This window comes from Idiotropiscis lumnitzeri, chromosome 5 (assembly GCF_059441095.1).
Source record: "Idiotropiscis lumnitzeri isolate Australia: NSW breed Sydney's pygmy pipehorse chromosome 5, RoL_Ilum_1.0, whole genome shotgun sequence".
Taxonomy (NCBI): Eukaryota; Metazoa; Chordata; class Actinopteri; order Syngnathiformes; family Syngnathidae; genus Idiotropiscis; species Idiotropiscis lumnitzeri.
The window spans coordinates 11,751,320-11,777,643 of NC_142395.1; the positions used below are offsets into that span (position 1 = coordinate 11,751,320).

Below are 26,324 nucleotides of genomic sequence, written 5' to 3' on the forward strand. Positions count from 1 at the left end.
AATAATTTCAACTTCCAATGACAATAGGTGAAATAGAGAAAGTTGTTTCCCCCAATCTGAAGCTTATTAAAACATACTTGAGGTCCACTTGTCACAGGAGCGTCTCTCTGGACTTGCTTCATCAGTATCAGGGACTATCTGTGGTTCTTCTGTTTTGTTTTCGGATGTAGTAATCTTCCACACGGTATTTATATTAAGTGCACATGAAAGACTTTTCATCACACTATCCACAGTTATTGTTTCATCAAATAAAATGCAGACATACAGATTACGTCATACTACATATCTTGCTCAACACATTCATAATACAAGCAGGGACGAGCTACGTAAAAAGCAACATTTAGAAGTGTGAAAAATTAATTGATGGTTGCGGCATTGTGCTTTTTAGATATGGTTTGATTTAAATTAATAAGCCATTGACGGCCGTCGGTGACGATTGAACACTCGGATTGGCTGTTAGGTAGTGAATCAGTGTATGAAATAGAAGAAGGCAATGAAATCGACACAAGCAACGGCCAAAAATTGCACTATCCAGTTAATTAAGCTCAGTAAATGTTACTTCTGTTTGCATAGTATGGTTTGTCCATAGGCACAAATCTAACCAGGACCGCTTTTGGGCACTTTTACTTGACAGTCGATAGATTCTGGTTCCAAATCTCAGATAGGCCTTCCCACTCACTCTTGCAGACTTATGAAACCGCAGAACAGTGAGTGGGAAAGGGTTCACTGCCTGTAAGCAATTGTAAAACATTGGAGGGACTTTGCGGTGATGGAGGTAAGTTGGAGCTTCCATGACATGCCTTCAGCAATGGTGATCAATCAATATTATAGTGATACTAATCAATTGCCATTGCAGAAGAGTCATTACACTCGAAATCTCCCAAACACATGTTGGAATTAATACTTTATTGCATGCAGGAAATAATTCTGGCATCCAATAGAAGCAATCATAAACATATTAAAACAATCAATCATACATTTAATATTAATTGGCCGGAGGCAAGTGTTAAAAAAAGCATTATCTTTTTAATAAAGCAGTATAAAGCAAGTACAATTTAAATGTAAATATCTGTATTTATCTGTATATATATATATATATATATATATATATATAATGTATATGTATATATATATATATATATATATAGATAGATATATATATAATGTATTGCTATATGTGCAATTCATGGACCTCAAGGTGCAACAGTAGTAATTATTAAGACTTGATTAAAAACTTGATGACATCTTGTCACCTTATATTTTATTATATGGTATTTAAATTGAGTTTTCATCTTATTGCTACCCCTAAAACTTTCGGAACTTGTCAAAAAGTTTCCTCATCGATCAATTAATGTCCTGCAGCACCATTGGCTTCTGTTTTACTTGTCATAGCACACTTGTGTTTCTTAATCTCATACTTGTCATAGAATCTTTTATCACACACACTGCAACTGAATGGTTTCTCACCAGTGTGTCTTTTACAGTGTCTTGTCATGGTACCTCTTTGAGAGAATCTTTGACCACAGACCGAGCAGGAAAATTCTTTTTCCCCAGTGTGTGTTCTCATGTGTTTGAGCAAGCCCGAGCGATCAGTGAAACTTAAGTCGCAGACTGAACAGGCAAAAGGTTTCTCTCCGGTGTGTGTTCTTGTGTGGGTTGTTAAATTTCCCTTTAAAGAGAAATTTTTACCACAAATTGAACAGGCAAAAGGTTTCTCACCAGTATGCGTTCTCTTGTGTTGAAGCAATCCGGAATGGTCAATGAAACTTACGTTGCAAATCGAGCAGGCAAAAGGCTTCTCTCCGGTGTGTGTTCTTGTGTGTGTTATTAAGCTTCCCTTAATAGTGAATCTTTTGCCACAAAGTGAACAGGCAAAAGGTTTCTCCCCTGTGTGTGTTCTTGAGTGGCGAACTAATCCTGATCGAATACTGAAACTTACGTTGCACACTGAACAAGCATAAGGTTTCTCTCCTGTGTGTATTCTCATGTGTTTAACCAATGATGAACGAAGACTGAAAGTTACGTTGCATATTGAGCAGACATAAGGTTTCTCGCCAGTGTGAATTCGTGTGTGTGTTGTTAATTGTCCCTTCTGAGTGAATCTCTTACCACAGACCGAGCAGGTGTAACGTTTCTCCCCAGTGTGTGTTCTCATGTGATTAACCAATGAAGAACGAACACTAAAACTTAAGTTGCAGACTGAGCAAGAATAGGGTTTCTCTCCAGTGTGCGTCCTCATGTGTACTTTCAAAGTATACTTGGCATCAAAGCTTTTTCCACATTGAGAACATTCCCAGCGTTTGCTGTCAGTTTGGCATGTCACATCCCCTTTAGCGCGTTCATCATCAGTGTCAGGTGAGTGCGATGTGGTGTTGTCACTATCTGAGAGTGGAGCGAAGCTGTCTGCTTGTGATCCACCACAGAGGTCGCCATCACCTTCATCTTCATCATCACCACCTTCAATCTTCACAATGACACAATTAAATGGCAACTTGGAGATATCGGCTTCCTGCTCTTCTTCTTTAATGTCAAGAGGCGCCTCATTTTCATCCTTATCAATGGATGGGGGCTCTGGGCCGTCTTCCTCTTTAATCATGCGGGGTTCCAATGCCTCTTCCTCGTTAAAGTAGGTGTATCGCTGCTCAGCATGATGATCTTGACGGATGACTACAAGACACATGTGAAGATGTCATAAAAGGGTGAATTATGAAATTCAAACAAGGTTTCTGCAGCACCGTGCTCAAGCTGAAGGGCACACACTTGACTAAGTTAGATAGAAGTCGCCAATTTTAGAATTTAGGACTTGCTTGGCTCAAACGTAGGACTCGATTTGAGTATTGAGTTGCTTAACACAATTAATGATATTTTGCAAATTGCAGTTACTTGGGACGTGCCACTGGAACCAGCTGAGGCTTTCTCAAGTGGTTATGTATGTCAGCAACACAGCACTGCCACCACTGAGTAACTTAAATGGACAACCGGAAGAAAAAATATTTAATACAGATTCACTAAAAACTTAGACTGTTGAACGTCATTGTATACAGTTCAATTGTGATAAAATGTGAACACTGGAGAAATACAGACAAAATAGCTACTTCTATTGTGTGAGCGCACACGCCAATAACATGCTTGTGTCAATTCATAGGAGTGCAGTTGTTTGAGCCACACAGGAAGAAATGCTTCTTCTGCTTCCCTGCCATGCAGGTGAACAGGACTTACACAAATTCAGCGATTTGAATGATTAAATTATTGACATGATTGCACTGAAAAGGGAAAGCCATGTAAAACGTGCATCAGAGAATTCAATGGGAAATAAATTTGTCATTATTATGTTGTTGTTATTTTGTTGTTTTTCTCTTCACTTGCAGAGAAGGGGACAGGCGGCATCGCCTGCCCTGCCTGACCTGTCAACAAGTCCCTGCCGAACAAGTCGCAATTCCTACAATCGGCGACTTGAGTTTGACTTAAACCAAGTGATTCGACTCAAATCTGTTCGTCAGATATCTGCGTAGCTCCAGTTATGCACCTCCTGGATTTTATGTGATATTCTAAAATAGATTTATAAAATATTTTTCACCCAAATGTATCTGTCAAGCTCATTTTTGCCCCGCAAGAGATAAAATGTTGGCGCCGTCCCTGGGTGGAAGGGGCTAACGTGTAACAGGGGAGCGAAGACAAAGGTAGATTTGGTAATTATACTGTGTTCCTAATCATCTGATTGAGTGCCCAATAACAGGAATGTTATCAAAATAGAACAAAAAATATAAACTCAACATTTGAAAGTAAGTGAACAAACCTGCTCCGTGTAACGCAACACGAGGCTTCTTGATAACAACGTCCAGTAGTTGACGTTGTTGCTCGTTCTCTTCTTTTGTTCGAGAAAGTTCCTCCTCGTAGTCATCGTTCGCACTTTTTGCACACATTTTCACACGATAATGAAAAACACTTTCCAGCCACTCTTGAGCTCCGCGGAGCGATGGGCTGCTGATAAACGCGTCCTTTTGTGTGCAGCTAGCAAACTACGCTATCGAGAGAAGCTTAAAAGTACACTGAGAAGCAGTTCTTGCAGATTTGACGATTTACTTAATAATGTTTTACTCTAGCAGAGTAGTGATTGGCCGTTCTGTGTCGAAGACTTAGGCCATTCTGCATGAATTCGAGAAGTATTATCAAGTGAAGCTCGTGTAGTAACAGTAAACGTATACGGAAGTGGAACTATAGCGGAAAATGGACGGCAACGCCACTGGGACAAACTACGCGTCACGCTCACCAAAAATCAATGTGACGTTTATTTGATTGTAAGGTTTGGCCTCTACGAAAAAATACCAAAATTAAAAAATAACAATATAAGTACGTGTACGTTGCAATCCGTTTTTATATTATAACTGGTTTGCGTATTACCAAATACAAACTCATTGTTAAATATTGCTTGTAAATGTCTCAAACACACTATGCAGAGGTCTATGATAGGGGTCTTCAACCCTGTTCCTTGAGGGCCGGTGTCCTGCCTGTTTTCCATCACTCCTTGCTGCAACACACCAGATTCAAATGATCAGGATCATAATCTAGCTTCTGCGGATCTTGCTAATTACATGATCATTTGAATCAGCTGTTGCAACATGGAGTGATGGAAAACAGGCCAGCCCTTGAGGAACAGGATTGACGACCCCTGGTCTATGGTCGATGAAGTCTGAAACTACTACAAGGAGCATTAATTTCAATTTACGTAGACGACTTACAGTTACTAATAACTCTTCGTATTGAGCCACTTGCAAATGCACGCATGGATTCTGATTTTGATAATTTCGAATTTGTCACGTTTCATTATGACAGAAAATTAAGATGGATCCAGAGGTGCCTAATTTATTCAATATTACATTAATAAGGCAGCCACCAGGGGATGATAGAACTTTTTAACATGTTTTCCTTTATTTCTGTACGTTTTCATAGTAGTGATACACCTAACTGTTGTGCCATATATAATTTTAAGAATTTCTATTAAGACCACACATGCATGAGATTTTAAAAAAATTAAATAGTTGAAAAAAATATATTTTTGTCATAAGTGAATAAATATACGTTCAAAGAAAATTTGCCTGTTCGGAAAGTCCAATCTCCTAACTTTCATGCCACCTTGCCTTCACCTTTGTTGGATTACGTCATCAGGTCATGGAGAGTTATATTAATACCTAGCAGCGAAGTTGAAATGGTAAAGGTACGGCCATTGGTCAACACGTCACGCTCCTTCATCTGACCCCTTGAGCAGCCAGCCGACTGAAGCCTTCACAGCGGTGGCAGGCCGACGACCGCTGTGGTGGCTGACCACCAAAACAACCCTCCGCTGCGAATCTCATTCAAACAAACTTCAATATTTTTTGAATAAATATGGTGACTCCCAGACCGTCTTCACTAGCTCCTTTACAGAAGTGGTTGTTTTGATCACATGGGCTATGGACGCTTTCTCTTGACACTGCTGGATACAAGAAGAGAAGCGGATTCCCAAATGGACTGCTCGTCTATGAGTGCTAATATCAGACATTTTTTATGTAGTCCGATAAAATCCGAAACTATTTTTTGGGCTAATATTGGAATCCGATCCGATACACATTATCGGCTTGGTTCACCTCTAGTGTTGAAGGTGTTATTTTGTACATACAGGGTATAAGATAGTTACAGTGAGGCTTTTTCTTCTTGTGTATTAAATTATTGGTATTATTGTGGCTTTTGGTGACACCCTCAATAACCTAGGTAGTGAAGTCAGTGCGATGACTACAGCGGGTCCACCTTATAGGCGCAGTTTGGCACCCATGGATTTACATATTCTTCCACCCAATTTTTGGTGGAAAATGTGTATTGAGTATCAGTGTTGTTTTATGTCTTTATTTATGTTCCACCCGTGCTTTTCAATGGCCAGTGCGGATGGTTGCCTGCTGCCCGAAGATAGCTGGGATAGTCTCCAGAACCCCCCGAGGCCCTTGTGAAGAAAAGCGGTACAGATAATGGACGGATGGATGGATATCAATGGCCACCAATTATATGAGGATTTTCACTATTCCCAATTATATTTAAGATAAAATATAATTGGATGTTCAGGGAGAAGATAGAAAGCAGTATTGTTCAAGCCTGTCACAAACAGCAACTATTTTTCCGCCTGAGAGTCCAAATACATTCACAACAAAAATGTGTCGATGTTTGTTTTTATTCATTTGTTTTATTCAAGATCATATCAGCAATTTTCCATCATTGACACAAGCCATCAAACTAGCCTGTTTGTTAAATAGTCACGTTTCTTTACAGTTGTATTAAAATCCTGCATCTTTATTGATTGCTGCTCTTCGCACCAGCACACTTATGTCTTTTAACATGATACTTAACATAGAATTTCTTGTCACATATACTGCAACTGAATGGTTTCTCACCAGTGTGTATTCTTGTGTGGGAAATTAAATTCTGCTTTTGAGAAAATCTTTGGCCACAGACTAAGCAGCAAAATGGTCTCTCACCAGTATGTGTTCTTGTGTGTTGAATCAAACCTGTACGATACCTAAAACTTATGTTACAGACAGAACAGGTAAAAGGCTTCTCTCCAGTATGTGTTCTTGTGTGTGATCTTAAATTTCCCTTTACAGAGAATCTCTTACCACAAACTGAGCAAACAAAAGGCTTCTCCCCAGTGTGTGTTCTTGTGTGTGTTCTTAAACTTGAATGATTCCCAAAACTTAAGTTGCAGACTGAGCATGTAAAAGGTTTATCTCCTGTGTGTGTTCTTGTATGCTTAGTTAAACTTCCCCTTTGTGTAAATCTTTTACCACAAACTGAGCAGACAAACGGTTTCTCCCCACTGTGCGTTCTTGCATGTTCAACTAATCCTGACCTATAAGTGAAACTTAAGGTGCAGACCGAGCAGGAAAGAGGTTTCTCACCTGTGTGTGTTCTCAAGTGCCTTTTCAGATTAAGCCTGGCAGCAAATGTTTTCCCACATTGAGAACACTTCAACCCTTTGTTTTCAGTGTGATATGTCATATCACCTTTAGAGCGTTCGTCGTCAGTATCAGGAGAGTGTGATGTGTCGTCGTCGCTATCTGATAGTGGCGCTAAGACACTGTCTGCTTGTGACCCTGCACAGTGGTCTCCTTTGCCTTCTTTTGGCATGTGTTGACTTGAGCTGCTGCATGGAGGCTCAGCCACTATGTTCCCCTTACTTTGACCTTTGTTGTCATAATCGTCATTATTCACAGGGACGATAGTGAATGGAAAATTGGTGATATTATCCTCCTCTTCCTCTTTAACATAGGGGTGCGCTGGCTCCTCTTCCTCTTTAACATGGGGGTGCGCTGGCTCCTGGTGCTCAGGATGAAGATCTTCACTCATGTCTGCGGGACACAAGAAGACAAACAGACAGATAGTTTTGGTGAAGTCAAGACTCAATAATTCAGAATGTCTTTCCCTGACTCCACCACCAGTGCATTTTTAGAGTTTTGAGGTCACTTTTGTCTCCTTTCCTTGATCATATTCACTTATAAGTTCTCTTGTGATTTTGAAATGGCTGAGAAGAAATCACTTAATAAACTCAACTGCAGCAGGGTTCTGCATGTCACACATCAAGTAATTACAGGAGCATTAGCTCAGGTTTGATAACCTTAAATCCAGAAATTGGCATTTCATCCCTGGGACAGAATGCTCCGTCTATCCGGGATGCAGAGAAAGCAGAAAGTTTTGTTTTTTTAAAAAGGAAGGATTAAGCAAGTCCGATAGAGGGTTTAAGTATTTGAATATTTGCACTCAGAGCAGATTGATATCTTGTAATGAACTGGCTCTTGCGCACTCTGTCTTTCTCACATCCAACAGTGTAATATGAATGACACAATCTAAAAGGCATCAAACACCTGTGGTGTTTCTGACGCTCATCTCAATTTCCACTCAAGTTGGAGCAGCCTGTATCCCGAGTTTCCAATTTTATTTTAAGTAGGATTCTTAAATCAGAACCCTTGGGATAATAATTTCATTTTATATTGGTCATGTTTCTTATTTAGTTCTCAACACTTACACTGTGTCATTAATGAATATTTTCAATGGGAACATTTCCTTATTTAGATCTATTGTGTATTTTTTAGCATTCCCTTTATTTATTTTTTTAGCAGGGTAGGTGATATTTTTTTCAAGTAAGATTTCTAGCATGTATTTTTCCTGAAACATTGAGTGTGTTATTTTAAAAAGCTTGGTCCCTGTCAACCCCCAGTTCCAAAATTTATTCTGCTCCCCTGAACAGCAGGAATGTTGTTGAAAAAAACTTTAGCTAAGAGAAAGAAGTGAAATGGCGAACAAACCTGCTCCGTGTAATTCATCTTGGGGCTTCTGGAAAACGGCGTCCAGTAGTTGACGTTGTCGCTCGTTCTCTTGTTTTGTTCGAGAAAGTTCTTTCTCGTACTCTGCGATTGTTCCCTCAAACACTACAATTACTTCTTCAAGGGCTGCATTTAGTCGCTGATTCAGCAACGCCCTCAGCATTTCGACCTTACACATTTTTACACGAGAATCACAGTACTTTACACTCGTGCTTGAGCTCTGTTAAGCAATGTGTCGATCACTTCCGCGTCGCTTTGTTAGCAACTAGCAAGCTAAGCTATGTCCACAAGCGTCAATGTGCGCCACGAAGACGAGTATATGATGTTAGCGGTGAAGATGTCTTAGTCTAGTAATGTAATGTGCTATATCAAGACTTCAGTACTTTCATATGTAATCCAGAATGGTGTATCTAGTGAAATAGCAGGTCGAGCCATGGAACGTTTTGAGGTCCGCTATGTGACGTCACATTCGCAAACTCACTCCGCCCACTGAGACCTAATGTCATTTTTTATTTGTAAACTTCATATTCCGCGACACTCCCTTGTCTATGCTCGTCGTAACATAAAGGAGAGTAATAGAGTATCCTAGAGAGAAATGCAGATGGAGAAATGAGACCGTAGCCTTTCACGACGTCATTTCATGGCGACGGCAATTAAAGGTGAACGTCATTGACGCGTGTCATTCACGACATACTTTAACATTCGTATCGGGTGGAATGAAACAAACACAGATTTTGATCAACACTCTTTTTCTTCAAAACTTCAGTCATGAGTGGATTAAAATCAGTTAAAACAATCAGTACTGAGGGCCCGTCCCCCTCACCCGAAGGAAAAGAGAGGGTCCCCTGAGCTTACATATCTAGGGGCGTGCAGAGGGCGGGGCCAACACGGTCGTGGCTCTGAGGATTCACCTGAAGCTGAAGGGTCTGGGAGAACATGCAAACTCCATTATCTGTACCCTGTCGTAGTGTTGTTATGCCAACACAGAAGGACTGTTTTGATGACACAATGTCTCAGTGAGGGCACATATAGCTTCAATTAAAATAACTCACATTGTATTTATTAACATGGTCTTGATACTGTATAGTAAGGTACATAGCTCAAAAAGTTTGCATATGGCCTTGACATAACATACACAGACAAAAGTGATATGGAATAATCATGGCCTAGATTTACTCCCAGGAATGGTAAAACTAGAAATTTGTGCCGGTGAAATAGTGGTCTCCCCGAGCTACAATTTTTCCCTTTTATCGTTTTGCTGTGTTCCTAAAATAAAAACAACTAAAGACACCGTTTTTGTTTCCCACAATATTAGTTTAGAAATGATACAACAGAGATGAGAACAGTCCCCCCCCATTTTTATATGTAGCCAATGCGACTCATAATAGATCACATCTTTGATAACTCAACTAAATTTACATAAATCTAATTCTAAAGATATGTATACATCATAAATGATTAAGGAGAAAGAGACTTTACTAAAATAAACCACAATGGTAACAAGCATATTACAGTGTAAAATTACTCAAAGCAATCAAAAACTAAAGATTTGTGGTATTTCTCTCATGACATGATTATTGAAAAAAATATACAAATATACAATAATATACAAAGCCTTTCAATTTATATAAATCCCTATTTCTGTTTTATAAATCAATTTCATAAAATCAATTTTAGAACCAAGAAAATCTGAGCGTTACAAGTTTAAATTGTATTTTAAGTCCTGCAGCTTTATTTACCACTGCTCTTTTCACCAGCACACTTGTGTTTTGTAACCAGATACTTTTGAGAAAAGCTTTTATCACACACACTGCAATTGTATGGTTTCTCACCAGTATGTGTTCTCATGTGCTTAACCAAATTGGAACGCTCACTGAAACTTAAGGTGCAGACCGAGCATCCAAAAGGTTTTTCTCCAGTGTGCGTTCTTGTGTGTATGTTTAAATGAGCCTTACGAGCGAATCGTTTCTCACAAAGTGAGCATGTAAAAGGTTTCTCACCGGTGTGTCTTCTCGCATGTATGTTTAGATGTGCCTTACGGGCAAATTGCTTACCACAAACTGAACAGTCAAAAGGTTTCTCTCCAGTGTGCGTTCTTGTGTGTGTTCTTAAATGTCCCTTGATAGAAAATCTTTTACCGCAAAATAAACAGGGAAATGGTTTCTCTCCCGTGTGTGTTCTCATGTGCTTACCCAAATTTGAACGTTCACTGAAACTTAAGGAGCAAACTGAGCAGACAAAATCTTTCTCCCCAGTGTGTGTTCTTGTGTGTGCTATTAAATGTGCTTTCTGTGTAAATATTTTACCACAGAGGGAGCAGGAAAATGGTTTCTCTCCAGTGTGTATTCTCATGTGTACCTTCAAACCCCACTTTGAACCAAATGTTTTCCCACACTGCGAGCACTTCCATTGTCTGTCATCACCTTCAGAGTGCTCATCAGCAGTGTCAGGTGAGTGTGACGTTACATCGGCACTGTCGTATAGTGCAACTAGGAGCCTGTCTGCTTGCGATCCTCCACAGTGGTCTCTATCGCTTCCTTCTTCATCATCATCTTCACTCTTCACAATGACTTTCAATGGAAAGTTGTTGATATCTTCCTCCTCCTCTTCCTCTTTAATGTCAAGAGACAATGACTCCTCTTCTTCCTTAAGATTGAGTATCTCTAGCTGCTCTTCTTCTTGTGGGTGAGGCGGGTCCTTCTCCTGCTGCTCCACCTTGGAGCTCCACTTCTGCTGCTCAGGATGAAGATCTTCTTCACTGCCATCTGCAGGACACAAGAAGACAAACAGAAAAAAAGTGTGTTTATGTTAAACTCTGCCCAGTCAAGTCTAATGTGGTGACTTGGATTTTGTGATGTTGGAACAAAGACGTAACTGTGAGGTAGCAATGGGTTACAAGTAGCTCTGCTAATGTTTTTCTTTTCTGTAAATTTGTAATTATCCAATCGATTTTGTGTGAGTATTGTGATGTGTAGAACCGTTTTGGACTGTTTTCAACATTTTGGCCATAACATTCTTTGGCGGAGAGTATCTGCGCTTGTTGGCAGCCTGTTTATGACAGCTCTGTTAGTTTCTCCTTTATTTTGCACTTTCCACCATTTTTTCATCCTGCTAAGCCGTTTGCATTGTTGCAACACTTAATATTTAACATTAATATTGATTGAATATTGGCACCATTGGATGTTTTGCCACTTCTACGTTGGTACAACTGCTGTGAGGTTTGTTCCATCATGGACCCACTCAGAAAAGGATGAAATTCAGCAAAGATATGGAGAGAGACCAGACCCAGCGATAAAGTACAGAAAAGTGAAGTGGGAAAGACGACTGAATGGGACAGGAGAATTGAACCATTCCTTCAGTATGTGTGTTACTCACTAATGGACAGACCTATGGCTGTTAGAAACTGCAATTGTTCGTGTACATTCAAACTCAGGTTGTAGCAAACATTTAGTGCCATCGTATGTATGTATATATGCGTAATTATTGGTTTTATGTATCGTCAACATTCATTTTTAAAATCTTCCTGCTTGTTTTGTTTTTTGTACAGTCTCTGGCTTACTTTCCCATTCCAAAGATGTGCATGTTAGGTTAATTGAATACTCAAAACTCTAAGTGAAAATGGTTATTTGTCTTAGTGTGTCCTGCGATTGACAGGCGACCAGTCCCAGGTCGAGGCAACGAAAGTCAGCTGGGATAGAGTCGAGCTATCCACGTGTTTCATGAAGACTTGAACAATAGAAAACGAATGGATGCATGTAAATATATGTCAATGCTTAGGTTTTTTTTTTTTCAAACAGCCAGAGAACCCTAACAGCGGGCATTGGGGGAAAAAAACTTGGGCACTATATGGCTGAATAATTCCGATGCAGTCGTTTAATAAAACAATGAATCTGCAGATAGGAAGAAGCTAAGTGGACTATAGTTGTCCCAACAGCAATAACTATAATTTTAAAAATATATCACTTTTTGTAATATTTGTGAAAACTGTCAATACGAACCTAACGGTACATTTGTAAAATGATCTGTGAAAAAAACAAGCTCTCTTGCTCCATATTGTGCCGCTAATTGAGGTTTTAAGAAACCACTGCGCATGATAGAAATGAACCAATCAGTGATAGAACGTCTGACCAAAAGATGTTAATCATTTTCTAAACACTCATGAACACAGTCACAGCAAGTCACGGGCACATCCATCCAGCCTCATGCTGACCAGCTACCTTGAGCTTCAGGAGCTTTGTTGAAACGATGGCGCAATAACTCTGGTAAAATGATAACAACTGAATATAAGACTAAAAGTAGGGGTTAAGTGTTGCAATATTAAAATCTCACTAGTAGTTTTGAAACTGAGAACTTCGCTTTTAGTCTGGCAAACACTTTATTTAAAACTTATTCATTCTGTCTTGAAAACAATTAACTTCTTTCCCACTGACACTTCACACATTTAAACTACAGCCATAGAGAAGAAGAGTGAAATAATTTTAATAATCCAACACGTTTTTTCGATTGCTCTGCTTTGGTCAAGTGGCACAGGAGTGTGTGTTTACCAGAGATGTGTGTCAAATATGAGAGAGTTAGAGTGAACAAACCAGATTCTTGTAACACGACTTTCGGCTTCTTGAAAACAGTGTCCATTTGTTGATGTTGTCGCTCGTTCTCCTCTTCGGTTCGACAAAGCTCCGCGTAATGTTCTTCCACATTTTTTGCACACATTTCACACGGTGATTACAACGCTTTTCGTGCACTCTTGATATCTACTGAACGGTGTGTTTATAAATTCGCCGTCGTGCTGCTCGCAACGAGCAAGCTATGTGCAAAGCTAAGCTATCGCGGGTAGCTTTAAAGTGCACCTAAGACAGCTATATCTGGACACAAATATATAATTAAAGCGGTTTTACACCAGTTGAGTACGAATGGGATGCACTGCGTCGAAACTTAAGCACGCTAAGTGCTTATTCGGGAAAAAACGTTTTGCGGAAGTGCGAATGATTTCGCAAAACGTAAACGGAAGTAGAAAGCGGAAATTAAACGGAAACTCTATTTGGACAAACTTCGTGCCACGCTCGCAAACACGCTGTTCTAAGAATGGAACGCGTGATCCATTCGTTCTACAACACATTCTTTGAGAGCGAACATATGGAGAACCAGAACAAAAACGGGAGCGAATATCCCCCACTAAATAAATCCTATCCTTTTATAAACCCTGATGTTTTTGCACGCGTCTGTTCAGATTATTTTACAGAACAGAAGTTTGTTCAAAAAGTATTGAACATTAGACAGTTGGATACGTGGATGTAAAAGTTTCGTCTTAGTGTAACTGGAAAAAAAAGGAAAAGAGAGAATTCTAAAAGTGCAGACCAATGCAAAATGTTTAACTAAAGTATTTATATACAAAAACACCAAGTTTGGCGCATGACCGACAAAATTGAATCTGGTGAAACTATCATCAGGAAAATAAACGCGGGGAACCAAAAGTCCGATTGAAGGAATGGAAGGACAAGTGCACACATCCCACAGGAATGTTCCAGTAAGCGACAGCAAATTGCAGGAAATGGAAGAGGAGATAGCACAAGATGCCCAATTTGCCACACTGAGTAGGACCACAAAAGCTGGAAGGATTGACAAAAGAAGACAATGTCCCACAGTGCATTTGTTCCAAATGTTTGAGTGTAACTTGTGTTTTTGTTTTTCAACATTAAAGCCCAACACAAAATCTTTAAAAAAAAAAAAAGTGGTGGTTTTGTAAATGCAACAGTTATTAACGGTCCCATTCAAAACTCCCAAGGGAAATTAGTGTAGCCTAACTATAATATTGACAACGTGAGCTCTTATCTTCAGCCAAAATTATAATATGGATGGAAGTGAATTAATTTGATCCTGATGATCAAATCATCACATAGTCCACATCACTGTGATAATAGAAGATAATGTTGAAATTGTAACAGTTATTGAAGGGGCTTAAAAAATACAATTTTTGACTTAAAGTATCTCTCAAGCCAAGATGGCCCATTTTTCAAAAACAAGCTCAGTATTTATATTTTTTGATAAGGAAACTGAACTTTATCATTTTATAGATAAGTTATTTACTTCTTTCTGCTCCCTTTTGAACATGTAAACTGTGCTCATGACAATCATTTGTTTTTACCTTTTTAAATCTTTTACTTCTGACTATATTAGTTATCTGTTTATATGTTCAATAAAAAAAATCTGAATAAAATAAATGAAAATATGACTAGTATTTTATTCATAACACAAATGCATTCTTCCATCTTACCAAAACCACACAAATGTTCTGAGCTTAAGAGTCAGTTCCTTCATGGTGAACTTAGTTTCACAGCTTCATTGCAGCCGCTCTTCTCACTAACACACTTGTGTTTGTTCATTTGATACTTATAAGTGAATTGTTTCTCACACACACTGCAACTAAATGGCTTCTCACCAGTGTGACTCCTAATGTGTGTTGTCAAATTGCTACTTTGAGTGAATTTTTTGCCACATACTGAGCAAGAGAACGGTTTCTCCCCAGTGTGTGTTTTCATGTGTTGAGCCAACGCTGACCGTACACTGAAACTTAATTTGCAGTCTGAACAGGCAAAAGGTTTCTCTCCGGTGTGTGTTCTTGTATGTGTTATTAAATTGCAGCGCTTACTAAAACTTAAGGGGCAGAATGAACAGGAAAAACGTTTCCCGCCAGTGTGTGTATTTAAATCTGCCTTCTGACTGAATCTTTTACCACAGTCCGAGCAACAATAAGGTTTCTCTCCAGTATGCGTTCTCATGTGTCTTTTCAAAGATGACTTATTGAAAAAGGTTTTGTCACACTGAGAACATTTCACGCGTTTATCATCAGTGTGACATGTAGCATCCCCTTTGGAGTGTTCATCGTCTGTGTCAGAAGAGTGTGACATCATGTCATTACAATCTGATAGTGGTGCTAAGAGAGCACCTGCTTGTGATCCTACGCAGTGGACTCCATCACCTCTTGTTGTCATTTGTTGACTTGAGCTGATCCTCCGAGGCTCTGTCCCTCTGTTCCCCTCGCTCTGACTTTCATCTTCATCGTCTTTAATCTCTACAGGGACAACAGTCAACAACAACTTGGCAATATCTTCTTCCTGATCTTCTTCTTTAATGATGTGGAGCTCTGGTTCCTGTTCATCTGTCATTTGTTCAGGATCCAGCTCCTGTTGTTCCACCCGGAAGTTACAGTTCTGCTGCTCAAGATGAAGATCGTCACAGACGTCTGCAGGACCCAAGAAGAAAAACACACATGATAGGAAAAGTCAAGCTTTGTGCAATCAAGTCACATGTCATAATATTTGATGGTCAGACATCTATAAGTAATTTCTTGTGGAACACACTAATTAAAAATTCCCTCAAGAGGTATTTCAAGTTACACTGTACTAAGTATTTTGTGTAGTGACGTCACACAGAGATCACTGACAAGCTAGCATGGTTGGCGAGATTCATATTAATAATAATATTCCCTTTATTAGTCCCACAATGGGGAAATTCGAGATTCGAACCCAGGCCTCCTGGGGACACTGGGTCCTGAACGCGGCGCCTTAGACCACTCGGCCATTTAGCGCTATTGAAAGAGAAGACAGTGCTCCACTTGCACTGGGGCGTGCCTTGCTCAAGGGCACCTTGACAATGGCCAGCATATTATACAAACGTACATTAGGCTATATCTGTCAAGAACATCGTGTTATGGTGTTTGAGAATCACAGTTATATTCATTTCCAATACCCTAGACTAATTCGAAGTACAAAATCAACAGTTATCCTGATCATAAATATTTGTACCACACTGGGAAAAAAAACAGAAGATGAGGTAGATGAGGGGGCACTTATTTCTCCAACATACTTTCAATAAACTTGAACGGCTCATCTTTAAATACCTTTATGTGCCAAAAGGGTTTTGATGATGTATTTATTTGCCTCATTGGCATGCCTGTCGGCACATTTTCTGGAGACTTGGCATGTTTGATGCATGCACATCACTTGTAGCAACATGTTACAACTGGGGATATTGTATCTTAAATAAAGCTTTCTTTTTCTTTCAGAATGTTGTCTTTTCAGTTTTGTTATTTGGTCGTTACTACTTTTCAAAGAAGCTCGTTTGGTTTTTATTCATTTTTCTGACTTGTGAGCTAATTTTTTCCTCTCCCATATCACGTGATCAAGACAATGTTTTGATAGAACTACATCCAGATGTTCCTGGTTTCCAACATAAAACTGCGATACTACTCTGGTAAATAACCAAATATTTTTGTTCTGCGTGACGCAGTACCAAATACAGACTGGAGACCTCCTCTATCAGACTACCATCGCATTAAACAATCACCTTCTTCGTCATCATCTTCACCCTTTACAATGACAACAGTCAATGGAGACTTGGTGATATCAGTCTCCTCTTCCTCCTGTTTAATAGCCATGGTGTTTGGCGCCTCGTCCACTTTGATGTGAGGTGGCTGTGGCTCCTGATGCATCACCCTGAAGCTCCACTCCTGCCGCTCAGGACGAAGATATTTTTTACTGATGCCTGTCGGACACAAGAAGACAAACACATCGTTTGTGGCCATAGAATAACATGTAGAATTGTTAGGCACAAGAATTTATTTGATTTCAATCAATGAGACGAGAATTACAGGAGGCAAATTGCCGATTGAAGCTTAATAGAAGATGGACGATGAAACATGACAATCACAAAATGTTTCATATAACTCATCTTTCACTAATTAGGAAGAATATATACAATTGAGTATTACTATATTACCTGCCTGTATTTGTTCCTACAGTGTTTGTGTGTAACTATTTATTACATAAAGGAATATCACTCCCAGACTACCTAACTCAATGCGTATTTTCTATTAGCCTGTTATTGGGATTTTACATTGACTGTCCGCGTTATCACTGGTGATGTTTCTAAAATGAAGTATGTCTTGTATTTAAATCTACAATGCTTTTAATTCTTTTTGTTGTATATTTAGTTATTCAGTAAATTCTGACTCAGATGTCATTAATCTGTTTCAAGCATGCTCAGAGATGGCAGAATAACTTGATGCTTTGAAGGTGTTTTTACAACATAGGAATGAGTAAACCGGTGTTTTGTTTGGTGGTTTAGTTTGGTGCTAAGGGGCAGCACTGTCGCAAATCCTGCAGTTGAAAGGGGCCAGTGAAATGCCAGGTCCAGCGCTCAGTAGCTCACCTTCCGCCCTGCACATGGTGACTAAGGCTGATGATGGTTGCTGCCCTTGTGGCGATTTCCATCACCCAAACAATGCCAATATCCCTGACCGGTACCCTGTCCTGACAGGACTTCTCTGCCCATCCAGCGGGGGCCAACATCTTGTCCTGTAGTAGACCTGCTGCGCAGTTGCCGGCAGGTACCGGTACAAATGCATGATGTTACCGAGACAGCTATGATCACATCCTTTGACTTTTCAAGTTCCTGCGGATGTATTTCGGTCTCAAGGAGGCAGCAGACGTCAATATGTCTGCCGGTAATGCATTGTGGGAGATAAAGAAAAGGCACAAAACTTGTATTTAAGGTAACAATGTATTTTTACTTCATTATTTGCCACCGCTGCCAAGATGTATAGGTGGCTGTGGTCAGGTTGAGTAAAGTGGGTTTTCCAGTGGGTGAATGGTCAACTGTTTGATTCCTTCCTCTGACAGTCCACTGTCAACGTGGACTTGGGCAAGACGAAAAAAACTCAATTTTACCTCCAGGTCAGCATTTAAAATGAGAAACTGTTTTCAATTGTTTTAACAATGAAAATTATTACCATGACTACCATGACATATCGGATAGGATCGAGCTCACCCCGTGACTCTAATGCGAATTGCCATAAAAACTTCACAGACAAGAATTCAGTGAGAACCTCCACAGTTGGGAAAGTGCAAACAAATAGTTCCATCGGTCATTGAGTGCCTTATTTGACTTGATATCATTAAACAAATCAACACAGCAATATTGGTAACTATGTTTAAGTAGCTAGTATGCTCTGACATTGATTTACATCAACAAACCTGCATTGCGTATCGAGCCTTGAGGATTCTTGAAAAAGGCGTCCAAGTCCTTCTCGAACTCTTCTTTCGCACGTTTTGCACACATTTAACTGAGTCACACTTTACACTCGCACTTGATGTCCTCTTAGTGCAGTGTTGCGAACAAACGTGTCTCATTGATAGCAGGCAGCAAGCTGAGCTATCCCGAGACGCTTCAACGTGCACTAAAACAACTGAATAAGATTATATGGAATTGAACTCTAAGACGTAGATCTTACTTTATTTACTAGTACCAGTACTAGAACTATGTCGACGCTCGAGGACGCTCAGTGCTAATTTAGGAAAATTATATTATTTAGTAAAGCACGTGTGTGGTTACATAAAACGTATACGGAAGTGGAAGCTGACGATTTACGGCAAGTCGCTTGGACAAATTTGTCTATAACGCATTAACGTACGCTTCTTGTCCAAAGACAGCTTTGGAACTTATATTTATATATATATATATATATATATATATAAATATATATTTATATAAATATATATATATATTTATATATATATATATATATATATATATATTTATATATATATTTATATATATATATATTTATATATATATATTAATATATATATATATATATATATATATATATATATATATATATATATATATATATATATATATATATATATATATATATATATATATATATATATATATATATATATGGGGAAGTTGAAAAAAATTACAAAAAAAAGCTTGGAGTACAAACTACATTTATTTGTTTTCAAATTCAGTGAGTAAAAGTAACAAGTTGTCAGGAAATACGAGGCATCCTAATTAGATGCCCAAGAACATAGACACTTGAGAGAGTCCCTCAAAGCCAGTTGGGCACCCCAAATGATTGTTTCTAAAAAAAAAAAATTAAAAAAAAGTGCAGACACTTACAGATGAAACAAGGGCAAGCTGAACGATGGAAACATCTTCTAAGACAACCACAACAGTTCATATATGATCAAATAAATGTCCAGAGAACTACCTTGAACACTTGTCAAGTCAAAGTTGTGTCTCCGATCTCTTAGTTTTTGTCAAGTCATCAAAACAGTAACTCGAGTTGACAGGGTTCCATATCATAGGAACTCAAGACCCCATCTCTGTTAAGAACGCACAAAGAATTTCTTCTCCTCAGTTGGATTCACTCTATTATTATGTAAAAAATAGAGGATGCTACACAAGTAATTTTGTGAGTGTATTCAAATGATATCGGCATTATTTCAGTGTATAAAAGGTTTAGTAAACACTGTCATAGCAGACCCCCTTGAAAGAAAAAAACTCATGAAACTTCTAGCACCAGTTCAGTGTGTAAATAAATACCAGTAATAAATGAAACATCAGCGACTTTTATATCACACACACACTTTCACTAGTACGGATTCGAACCCTTTCCCACAGAATAAGCAGGAAAAGGGTTTCTCCCCAGTGTGTGTGTTCTCTTATGTCTCACTAATGCTGAACTATCATTAAAACTGGTGCTGCAGACCGAGCAGGAAAAAGGTTTCTCTCCAGTGTGTGTTCTCGTGTGTAATAAAATTTCCCTTTTGGGTGAAACCTTTGCCACAGACTGAGCACATGAATTTATTCTCACCAGTGTGCGTTTTTTGATGTTGAATCAGTGCTGAACCATCACTAAAACTTTTGTCGCAGGCTGCGCAGGAAAATGGTTTCTCTCCAGTGTGTGTTCTCATGTGTGTTCTCAAGTTTCCATTCTGAGAGAATTTCTTGCCACATACTGAGCATGCAAAAGGTTTCTCTCCCGTGCGTCATCATGTCTTTTCAAGATTTTCTTGTTTCTAAAGGTTTTAAAACACTCAGAGCATTTCAAGCGTTTGTTGTCTGCGTGACATGTCAGATCACATTCAAAGTGTTCATCATCAGTGTCAGGAGAGTGTGACATTATGTCTTCGTGATCTGATAGTGGCGCTAAGAGGCAGGTGTCTGCTTGAAATCCGAGACAGCGGTCTCCATCACCACCATCTTCAGCTACACTTTTTCCAAAGACACAATTAAATGACAGCTCGGAGATAGCAGTCTCCTCTTCTTCTTCTTTAACATGGGGGACTCTAGCTCCTGCTTCTCCACCCTGGAGCTCCTTTTCAGCTGCTCAGGATGAAATTCATTGTTACTCGCGTCTGCAGCACACAAGACAAACAAATGGTTGAGAAAAGAAAAACTTGTCACATGATTCTTTGTGTGATGTCACCTCAAAAGAGTATCGACGAAGCCTCAGATATTACATGGGGATTTTTTTTATTATTATTATTATAACATGGACACATAGAATACCGAAATGTGGCCACAATACTGATTAAACATCAAACTTGGATGTCTAGTTTTTATTTTGATCCTCAGCCTTGGGGGAGGGGGGGTCATGCTATACCTGTTAAAGTGTAGTTTTTACCCCAGCGTCTATCTCGGTTTCTTTGTGCGCTCGATTTGCTTACACATCTATCCAGTGTGTAGTCATAGCTACTTAGTGGTCACAAATCTTTTTTGGTGAAGAAGTACATGGGGCGCAATTAAAAAGAAAAAAGGAAGAAAGAAATTTACTTTTGGTCAGTATAAGTTAAACAGTAAAATATCTTTGTTATTTAAAAAAAAAGTTATTTTTTTGAGCGGCAAAGCAAAAAAAATTTATTACTGTGGGATGTAAAACGTTTTATGTAAAACAAAAAAATCCATATCTTACAACTATTTTTTATTAATAGAAAATCATAATTGAATAGAGCCATTGTATAAGTAAAATTGTCCAAATCCTCTGATTTCAGCCTCTCAACTGTAATTATTGTTTGAATTTGGTAGTCCTTCATGAAGGGAGACTTCTGATCTTTTGTGTTTAGTCCAAATAAGACTGGCTTGGCTTTTGAAAACAAGGACCAAAACCAGTACCTTAATCAGTTTCAAAAAGATAGTTGATTACGTCATCATTCCCTCTCATGTGATATTGCTTAATTGTTGTTGTTGTTTTTTAATCACTTAACACTACCAAATAAACAACAATAATAAGTTAATAAGCAGTAATAGTAAAATAAATTATTTTTAATACATTTTAATTCTAAATAAAATGTTAACAGATTGATTAATCGATTAAATAATCAATATAATAATTGATTTTAAAAATATTCAAACGTTATAGGCCTAGATTCAAGTTTGGGTTACTAGGCTGGGTAAGGGTTAGGAGTTAGGGTTTGGAATATTTGTGTTTATCCTGTGTTTAAAATCATAACCCTCCAGGATACGCTTTTAAATTGGCTTTTTTAAGGTCAATGTTTAGGTTTCAAGCCTGAGTGTGTTGAGTTGAAGGAGACCCTGATCGCCTTCATCACTAAATGTCTTTCATACCATATTTTATTTCCTTACTTTAATTTTTATAGGCTTCCTGAGTTTCACCCAGCCGGTACATTTTAACGTAACGCGAAGATAATTTGGCAGCTTTAACAAAAATAAAACAATCCTCCGAATATGAGGGTTTTATATTAAGAAATTTACCGGTCAACTCATATGATCATTTTGCTCAAACTCAAAGCTTCAAAACAAGTTACAGCAAAAGCCGAACATACCAACTCAATGCACCACAATTTGAGGCTACTTACGAACAGCTTCCAATAGTTTACGATGCAGCTTGTTATTCTGCTTTCACACATTTTGCACACATTATAACACGAAACAAATCACAACCCTCACACTTGATCTCCGCTTAGCAATGTGCATCTGACAAACGTGTCTCTTTGTTCGTAACCAGCCACAGCAAGCTCAACTTATCTTACAGGACTCTTCCAACTCAGTGACAAAAGACGCGAGTATCCGAATATTGTACAAATAACAAATGTGACTAGCTACGACGGAAATGTGAAATGAATGAAGAGAACACTCCGGCTGTCACCATCATAACCCGGAAGTTTGGGTTTTACCATTTTAACTTCCGGCGGAGAATTCCTTCCTCGGGAGTGGAGGAGTCATTGCGTCCTACAGCGCATGCTTGCAGTTGTCCCACTTTCGCATGTCCTGGCCTCTCTATTTTTGCAGCATCCGATTATGTTGCTCAACAAATGATGGATAAAGATTGGACAACGTTTGAAGCCCCATTCTGTTCAGTATTAGGCGTATTGTATTTTCTTTTTAAAGACACTTGCAGTGTAGTGAGGTTCAAAATGATCTTCAATGTTTCTGGTTTTCCTATTGTATCGTTGAATCAGAGCCACCCATAAAATAAACAACGGCGTGGCTAATGTGCAAATTTCGGGAAAATAATTAATTTCATTTGTAGAAGTAAAACAACAAAGTAGCGGTTAGTTAGCAAAGTTATGTATAAATGTGTAAAGTGGAGGATGAGGAACAGATGGGATGTGCGTGCCAATAAAGTAAAAATAATAACAACATAAATCAAGCACCTTTATCAATATAGTGGAAAAATATAATGAAATATGGTTATTCAGTTTTTTTCCTTCACACATGGTTGCTCAACAAAATTGTATAATGCATTTAAATAAACGCCCTGTATCATATTTCTCATGTTTTACAAATCAAATTGGCTATGTGGAAAAACGCCCATAAAAACAAAGCTAATAGTGGCCTATGACTTTTGCACAGAAATTCATCTATTATAATTCTTTACACACGATCTAGTTTCCTTATATTATAAATTGGTATAGAGTTTGTAGTGACAGGAAGAAAATCAGTGAACATACTATCAAGACAGAACGGTGCCACAGCTGTGGTAACGCTGACCGACAAAAATTGCTAAATTAGCTAATTATACAAATTGTAGTACGGTTACAAATATGCCATAATGAAAGCAACAAATACATGATGTAGACATTTTATTTGCTTTTGCGGGCCACATAAATTGATGTGCTTGATATATTATTTAATCCAGTTCCTGACCAGATTTGTATTCCATAAGGATTAGTTTTTGGGAAAGAAATTAATTGAGGACTGCAAAGCCAGATGATACGTCACAGCATATCATAGCAAACGCATCCTTGTGCTTCAATGCCTTAACATGTTTACAAACAACACTCCTGAAACTTTTTAATCACACACATTTTCACTAAACATTCTCAGTAGAATGTTTTTTCATGTGATGAATGAATGACGTATGGTAACTAAAACTTGTGTTGCAGACTGAACATGAAAAAGGTTTTTCTCCACTGTGTGATCTCATATGTTCTCTCAAAGTCGCTTTTTGAGAGAATCTTTGGCCACAAACTGAGCAGGTGAATGGTTTCTCCCCAGTGTGTGTTCTCATGTGTTGAACCAGACCTGAGCGTACTCGAAAATTTGTGTTGCAGACCAAGCAGGAATATGGCTTCTCTCCAGTGTGCGTTCTTGTGTGTGCTACAAAATTCCCCTTGATAGAGAAGCTTTTCCCGCAGAACAAGCAGGAAAAGGGTTTCTCCCCAGTGTGCGTCCTCATGTGTCGCGCCAATGCTGAACTATCGTTAAAACTGGTGCTGCAGACTGAGCAGGAATGCGGTTTTTCTCCAGTGTGTGTTCTCATGTGTGTCGTTAGGCTTCCTTTCTGGGTGAAACCTTTACCGCAACGCGAGCACATGAAAGGTTTCTCTCCTGTGTGACATCTCATGTGTCTTTCCAAAGTTGACTTGTTGACGAAAGTCTTATCACACTGAGAACATGTCAAGTTTTTGTTGTCAGCATTACATGTCACATCACCTTTAGAGGGGTCATTGTCTGTGTCAGGAGAGTGTGACGATGTGTCATCACTATCTGATAATAGAGCTACAAGTCTGTCTGCTTGGGATCGGTTCTTCTCACTTTGACTGTGATGAAGCTGGGAAGATTGGGGCTCGTCTTCATCATCCTCACTCTTCACAATGACTCGAATCACTGGAAACCTGCTAACATAAGCCTCCTCCTCTTCCTCTTTTATATGAGGGAGTGCTGGCTCCTCCTTGTCACTCCTTGAGTTCCACCCTGCAAGCTGTTCACGATTAAGACCTTCTCCCCTCACTTCTGCTGGACACAAGAAAACAAAAACGTACAGTTTGGTAAACTCAAGCTTTGCTTCGTCATCTCACAATATTATTTGAATCTTACAAAGTTTAATGGTTCAAAGTCCTACAACTTGAAATTCAACAGAGTCCCATACAGGATATGTGTGAAATAAATGTCTGTTGTCAAAAATTGGATCCACTGTTCACAAGGTTTGGTATATTCAGCTTTTGTGGATGAATCCAAAATGCACTATAACCTTTACAAGTGTTTTGAAACTTTTCAATACACTTGTCCAACTGTCTCATGTTCATAATTTTTGCAAAACTAAAATTCACATCTAAGACAGCATGTTTATTGCACAGGTGTGCCTTATGCTACCTAGAATAAAAGGGCACTCTAAAATGTGCCTCACACAGTGAAACACGTGTTCACGTTGTGTTGATTGTGGCATGTGGAACGTTAGTCCCAGGGCTCTACAATGGCTGCGCCATATTGATAGATATTGGCAGGAACTGGTACATGCCGTCAACATAGGTTTGCACAATTTATTCACTTTTAAACATGACCATGATTTTGCTGCCACAATCAAACTGACCCCCCTATCTCTGATATTTGTATTTAATACACGGGCTGTGCTAAATATCTAATCAAGTGCTTTCTCAACTAGTGGTCAGCCCACCACCAGGGGGCAAATACAGAGAGCTAAGGTTTCATTAACCTGTCTAAATAACAAGCGAGGGCACTCAGAATCAGGAGCATGAATTTACTTAGTGGACTGATGACAGCACATATTTATTCAGTTAGTCTTTTGTAAAATGTAATTGTTTTTTATATTTTATTTTTTATTAGTCTTCATGTTTTTTTTCTTCAAGTTTTATCTTGTACTTGTAACTATGATTTACATAATGCCCGTTGAAAAGTAGTGCAATAGAAATACAGACGGTTTCAAAAAAATAATGTGACGTGGTTATGATATGGGGAAGCATGCATTATATATATTGATGGTATTTTGAATGCGTAGAAACACAAATAATAATCTTGTCACGCATTGAGCGTGTATGTGATGCTCTTGAGTGGTTTATGCAATATTATGTTGGAAACATCATCCGGATTTTCATTGAGCTACTTTTAAATTATTTCTGTCTATCTATCCATCTATCTAATTAACTATCAAAAGAGTTCGCTTGTGGCCAACTGATAAATGTCAATGAAACTACTTGGAAAAAAAGTGAGACGTCCACAAACCCGTTCCTTGCGTCACGAAAACAGCGTCCAGTAGTTGACGTTGTCGCTCGTTTTCCTCTTTTCTTTGAGAAAGTTCCTCCTCGTACTCTATCGTTCTTTCACACATTTTATTTACACGATGACCACAACACCTTATAGTGATCCACCTTATATTTCCACTCGATCTCGGCGATGTGTTGCTAACAAACTCGTCGCTAAGTAGCTAACAAGCTAAGCTAACTCGCAGCTAAATATAGTGGATTTATTCTGTCCCGATGTTTTTAATAAATGAGAAATCCGTCATATGATGGAAACGTAAACAAAGATGCCTAACACAGTATTTGAGTACAATAAACACAATTTTACGCGCTGGCTGACTGTTTACAACTTGCAAACTTCCGCATTTTACTTCTTCGTTGGGAGTTTCGAAACCTCGCACGCGTCAAGTATAGCGACTCTGCCATCTATCAGATTTAAAAAAAACCTGTGGTTATCAACAATGACAACATTAAATATTAACGTTTGTTAAAATGTATTTTAAATGATGTACTAAACCAGGGGTTCGAAAAAGTTTTTGCAGCTCCCCCCATTTGGAGATTAAATTATTTTCAGCCTCCCCACCCCAACAGTTCACTTCAACCTACACGAGCGTACTTGGTAAGGAACAAAATTTCCACTTCAAACGAGCCGCCAGTCAAGTAACCACTCAAACTGCATTGACTAAATATG

The 26,324-nt window shown here is 38.7% G+C and overlaps 3 protein-coding genes across 5 annotated transcripts; all 3 read right to left on the reverse strand.

Moving 5' to 3' along the window:
* Positions 1-1,175: 1,175 nt before the first annotated feature.
* Positions 1,176-4,443, reverse strand: LOC148336924 (uncharacterized). 2 transcript variants are annotated; one of them, XM_088295848.1, is made up of 3 exons: positions 3,797-4,443; positions 2,540-2,667; positions 1,176-2,464 (listed from the first exon to the last, which is right to left on the reverse strand). In XM_088295848.1, exons 1-3 carry the CDS (start codon positions 3,921-3,923, stop codon positions 1,349-1,351), a joined length of 1,371 nt encoding a protein of 456 aa, XP_088151974.1. In that variant the 5' UTR covers positions 3,924-4,443; the 3' UTR covers positions 1,176-1,348. The 2 variants fall into 2 exon arrangements, with proteins under 2 accessions (XP_088151974.1, XP_088151973.1); XM_088295847.1 differs by having other exon boundaries at positions 1,176-2,667; positions 3,797-4,441.
* A 1,875-nt stretch (positions 4,444-6,318) lies between these two features.
* LOC148336925 (uncharacterized) lies at positions 6,319-18,774 on the reverse strand. Its single transcript, XM_088296072.1, has 8 exons — positions 18,377-18,774; positions 16,689-16,886; positions 14,668-15,585; positions 12,932-13,069; positions 10,085-11,110; positions 9,257-9,357; positions 8,328-8,565; positions 6,319-7,373 (listed from the first exon to the last, which is right to left on the reverse strand). The coding sequence occupies exons 1-8, from the start codon at positions 18,459-18,461 to the stop codon at positions 6,319-6,321; spliced, it is 3,759 nt and encodes a 1,252-aa protein (XP_088152198.1). The 5' UTR covers positions 18,462-18,774.
* Positions 18,775-23,221: 4,447 nt separating this feature from the next.
* LOC148336926 (uncharacterized) lies at positions 23,222-26,026 on the reverse strand. 2 transcript variants are annotated; one of them, XM_088295867.1, is made up of 2 exons: positions 25,617-26,026; positions 23,222-24,389 (listed from the first exon to the last, which is right to left on the reverse strand). In XM_088295867.1, exons 1-2 carry the CDS (start codon positions 25,720-25,722, stop codon positions 23,467-23,469), a joined length of 1,029 nt encoding a protein of 342 aa, XP_088151993.1. In that variant the 5' UTR covers positions 25,723-26,026; the 3' UTR covers positions 23,222-23,466. The 2 variants fall into 2 exon arrangements, with proteins under 2 accessions (XP_088151993.1, XP_088151992.1); XM_088295866.1 differs by having other exon boundaries at positions 23,222-24,392.
* Positions 26,027-26,324: the final 298 nt, after the last annotated feature.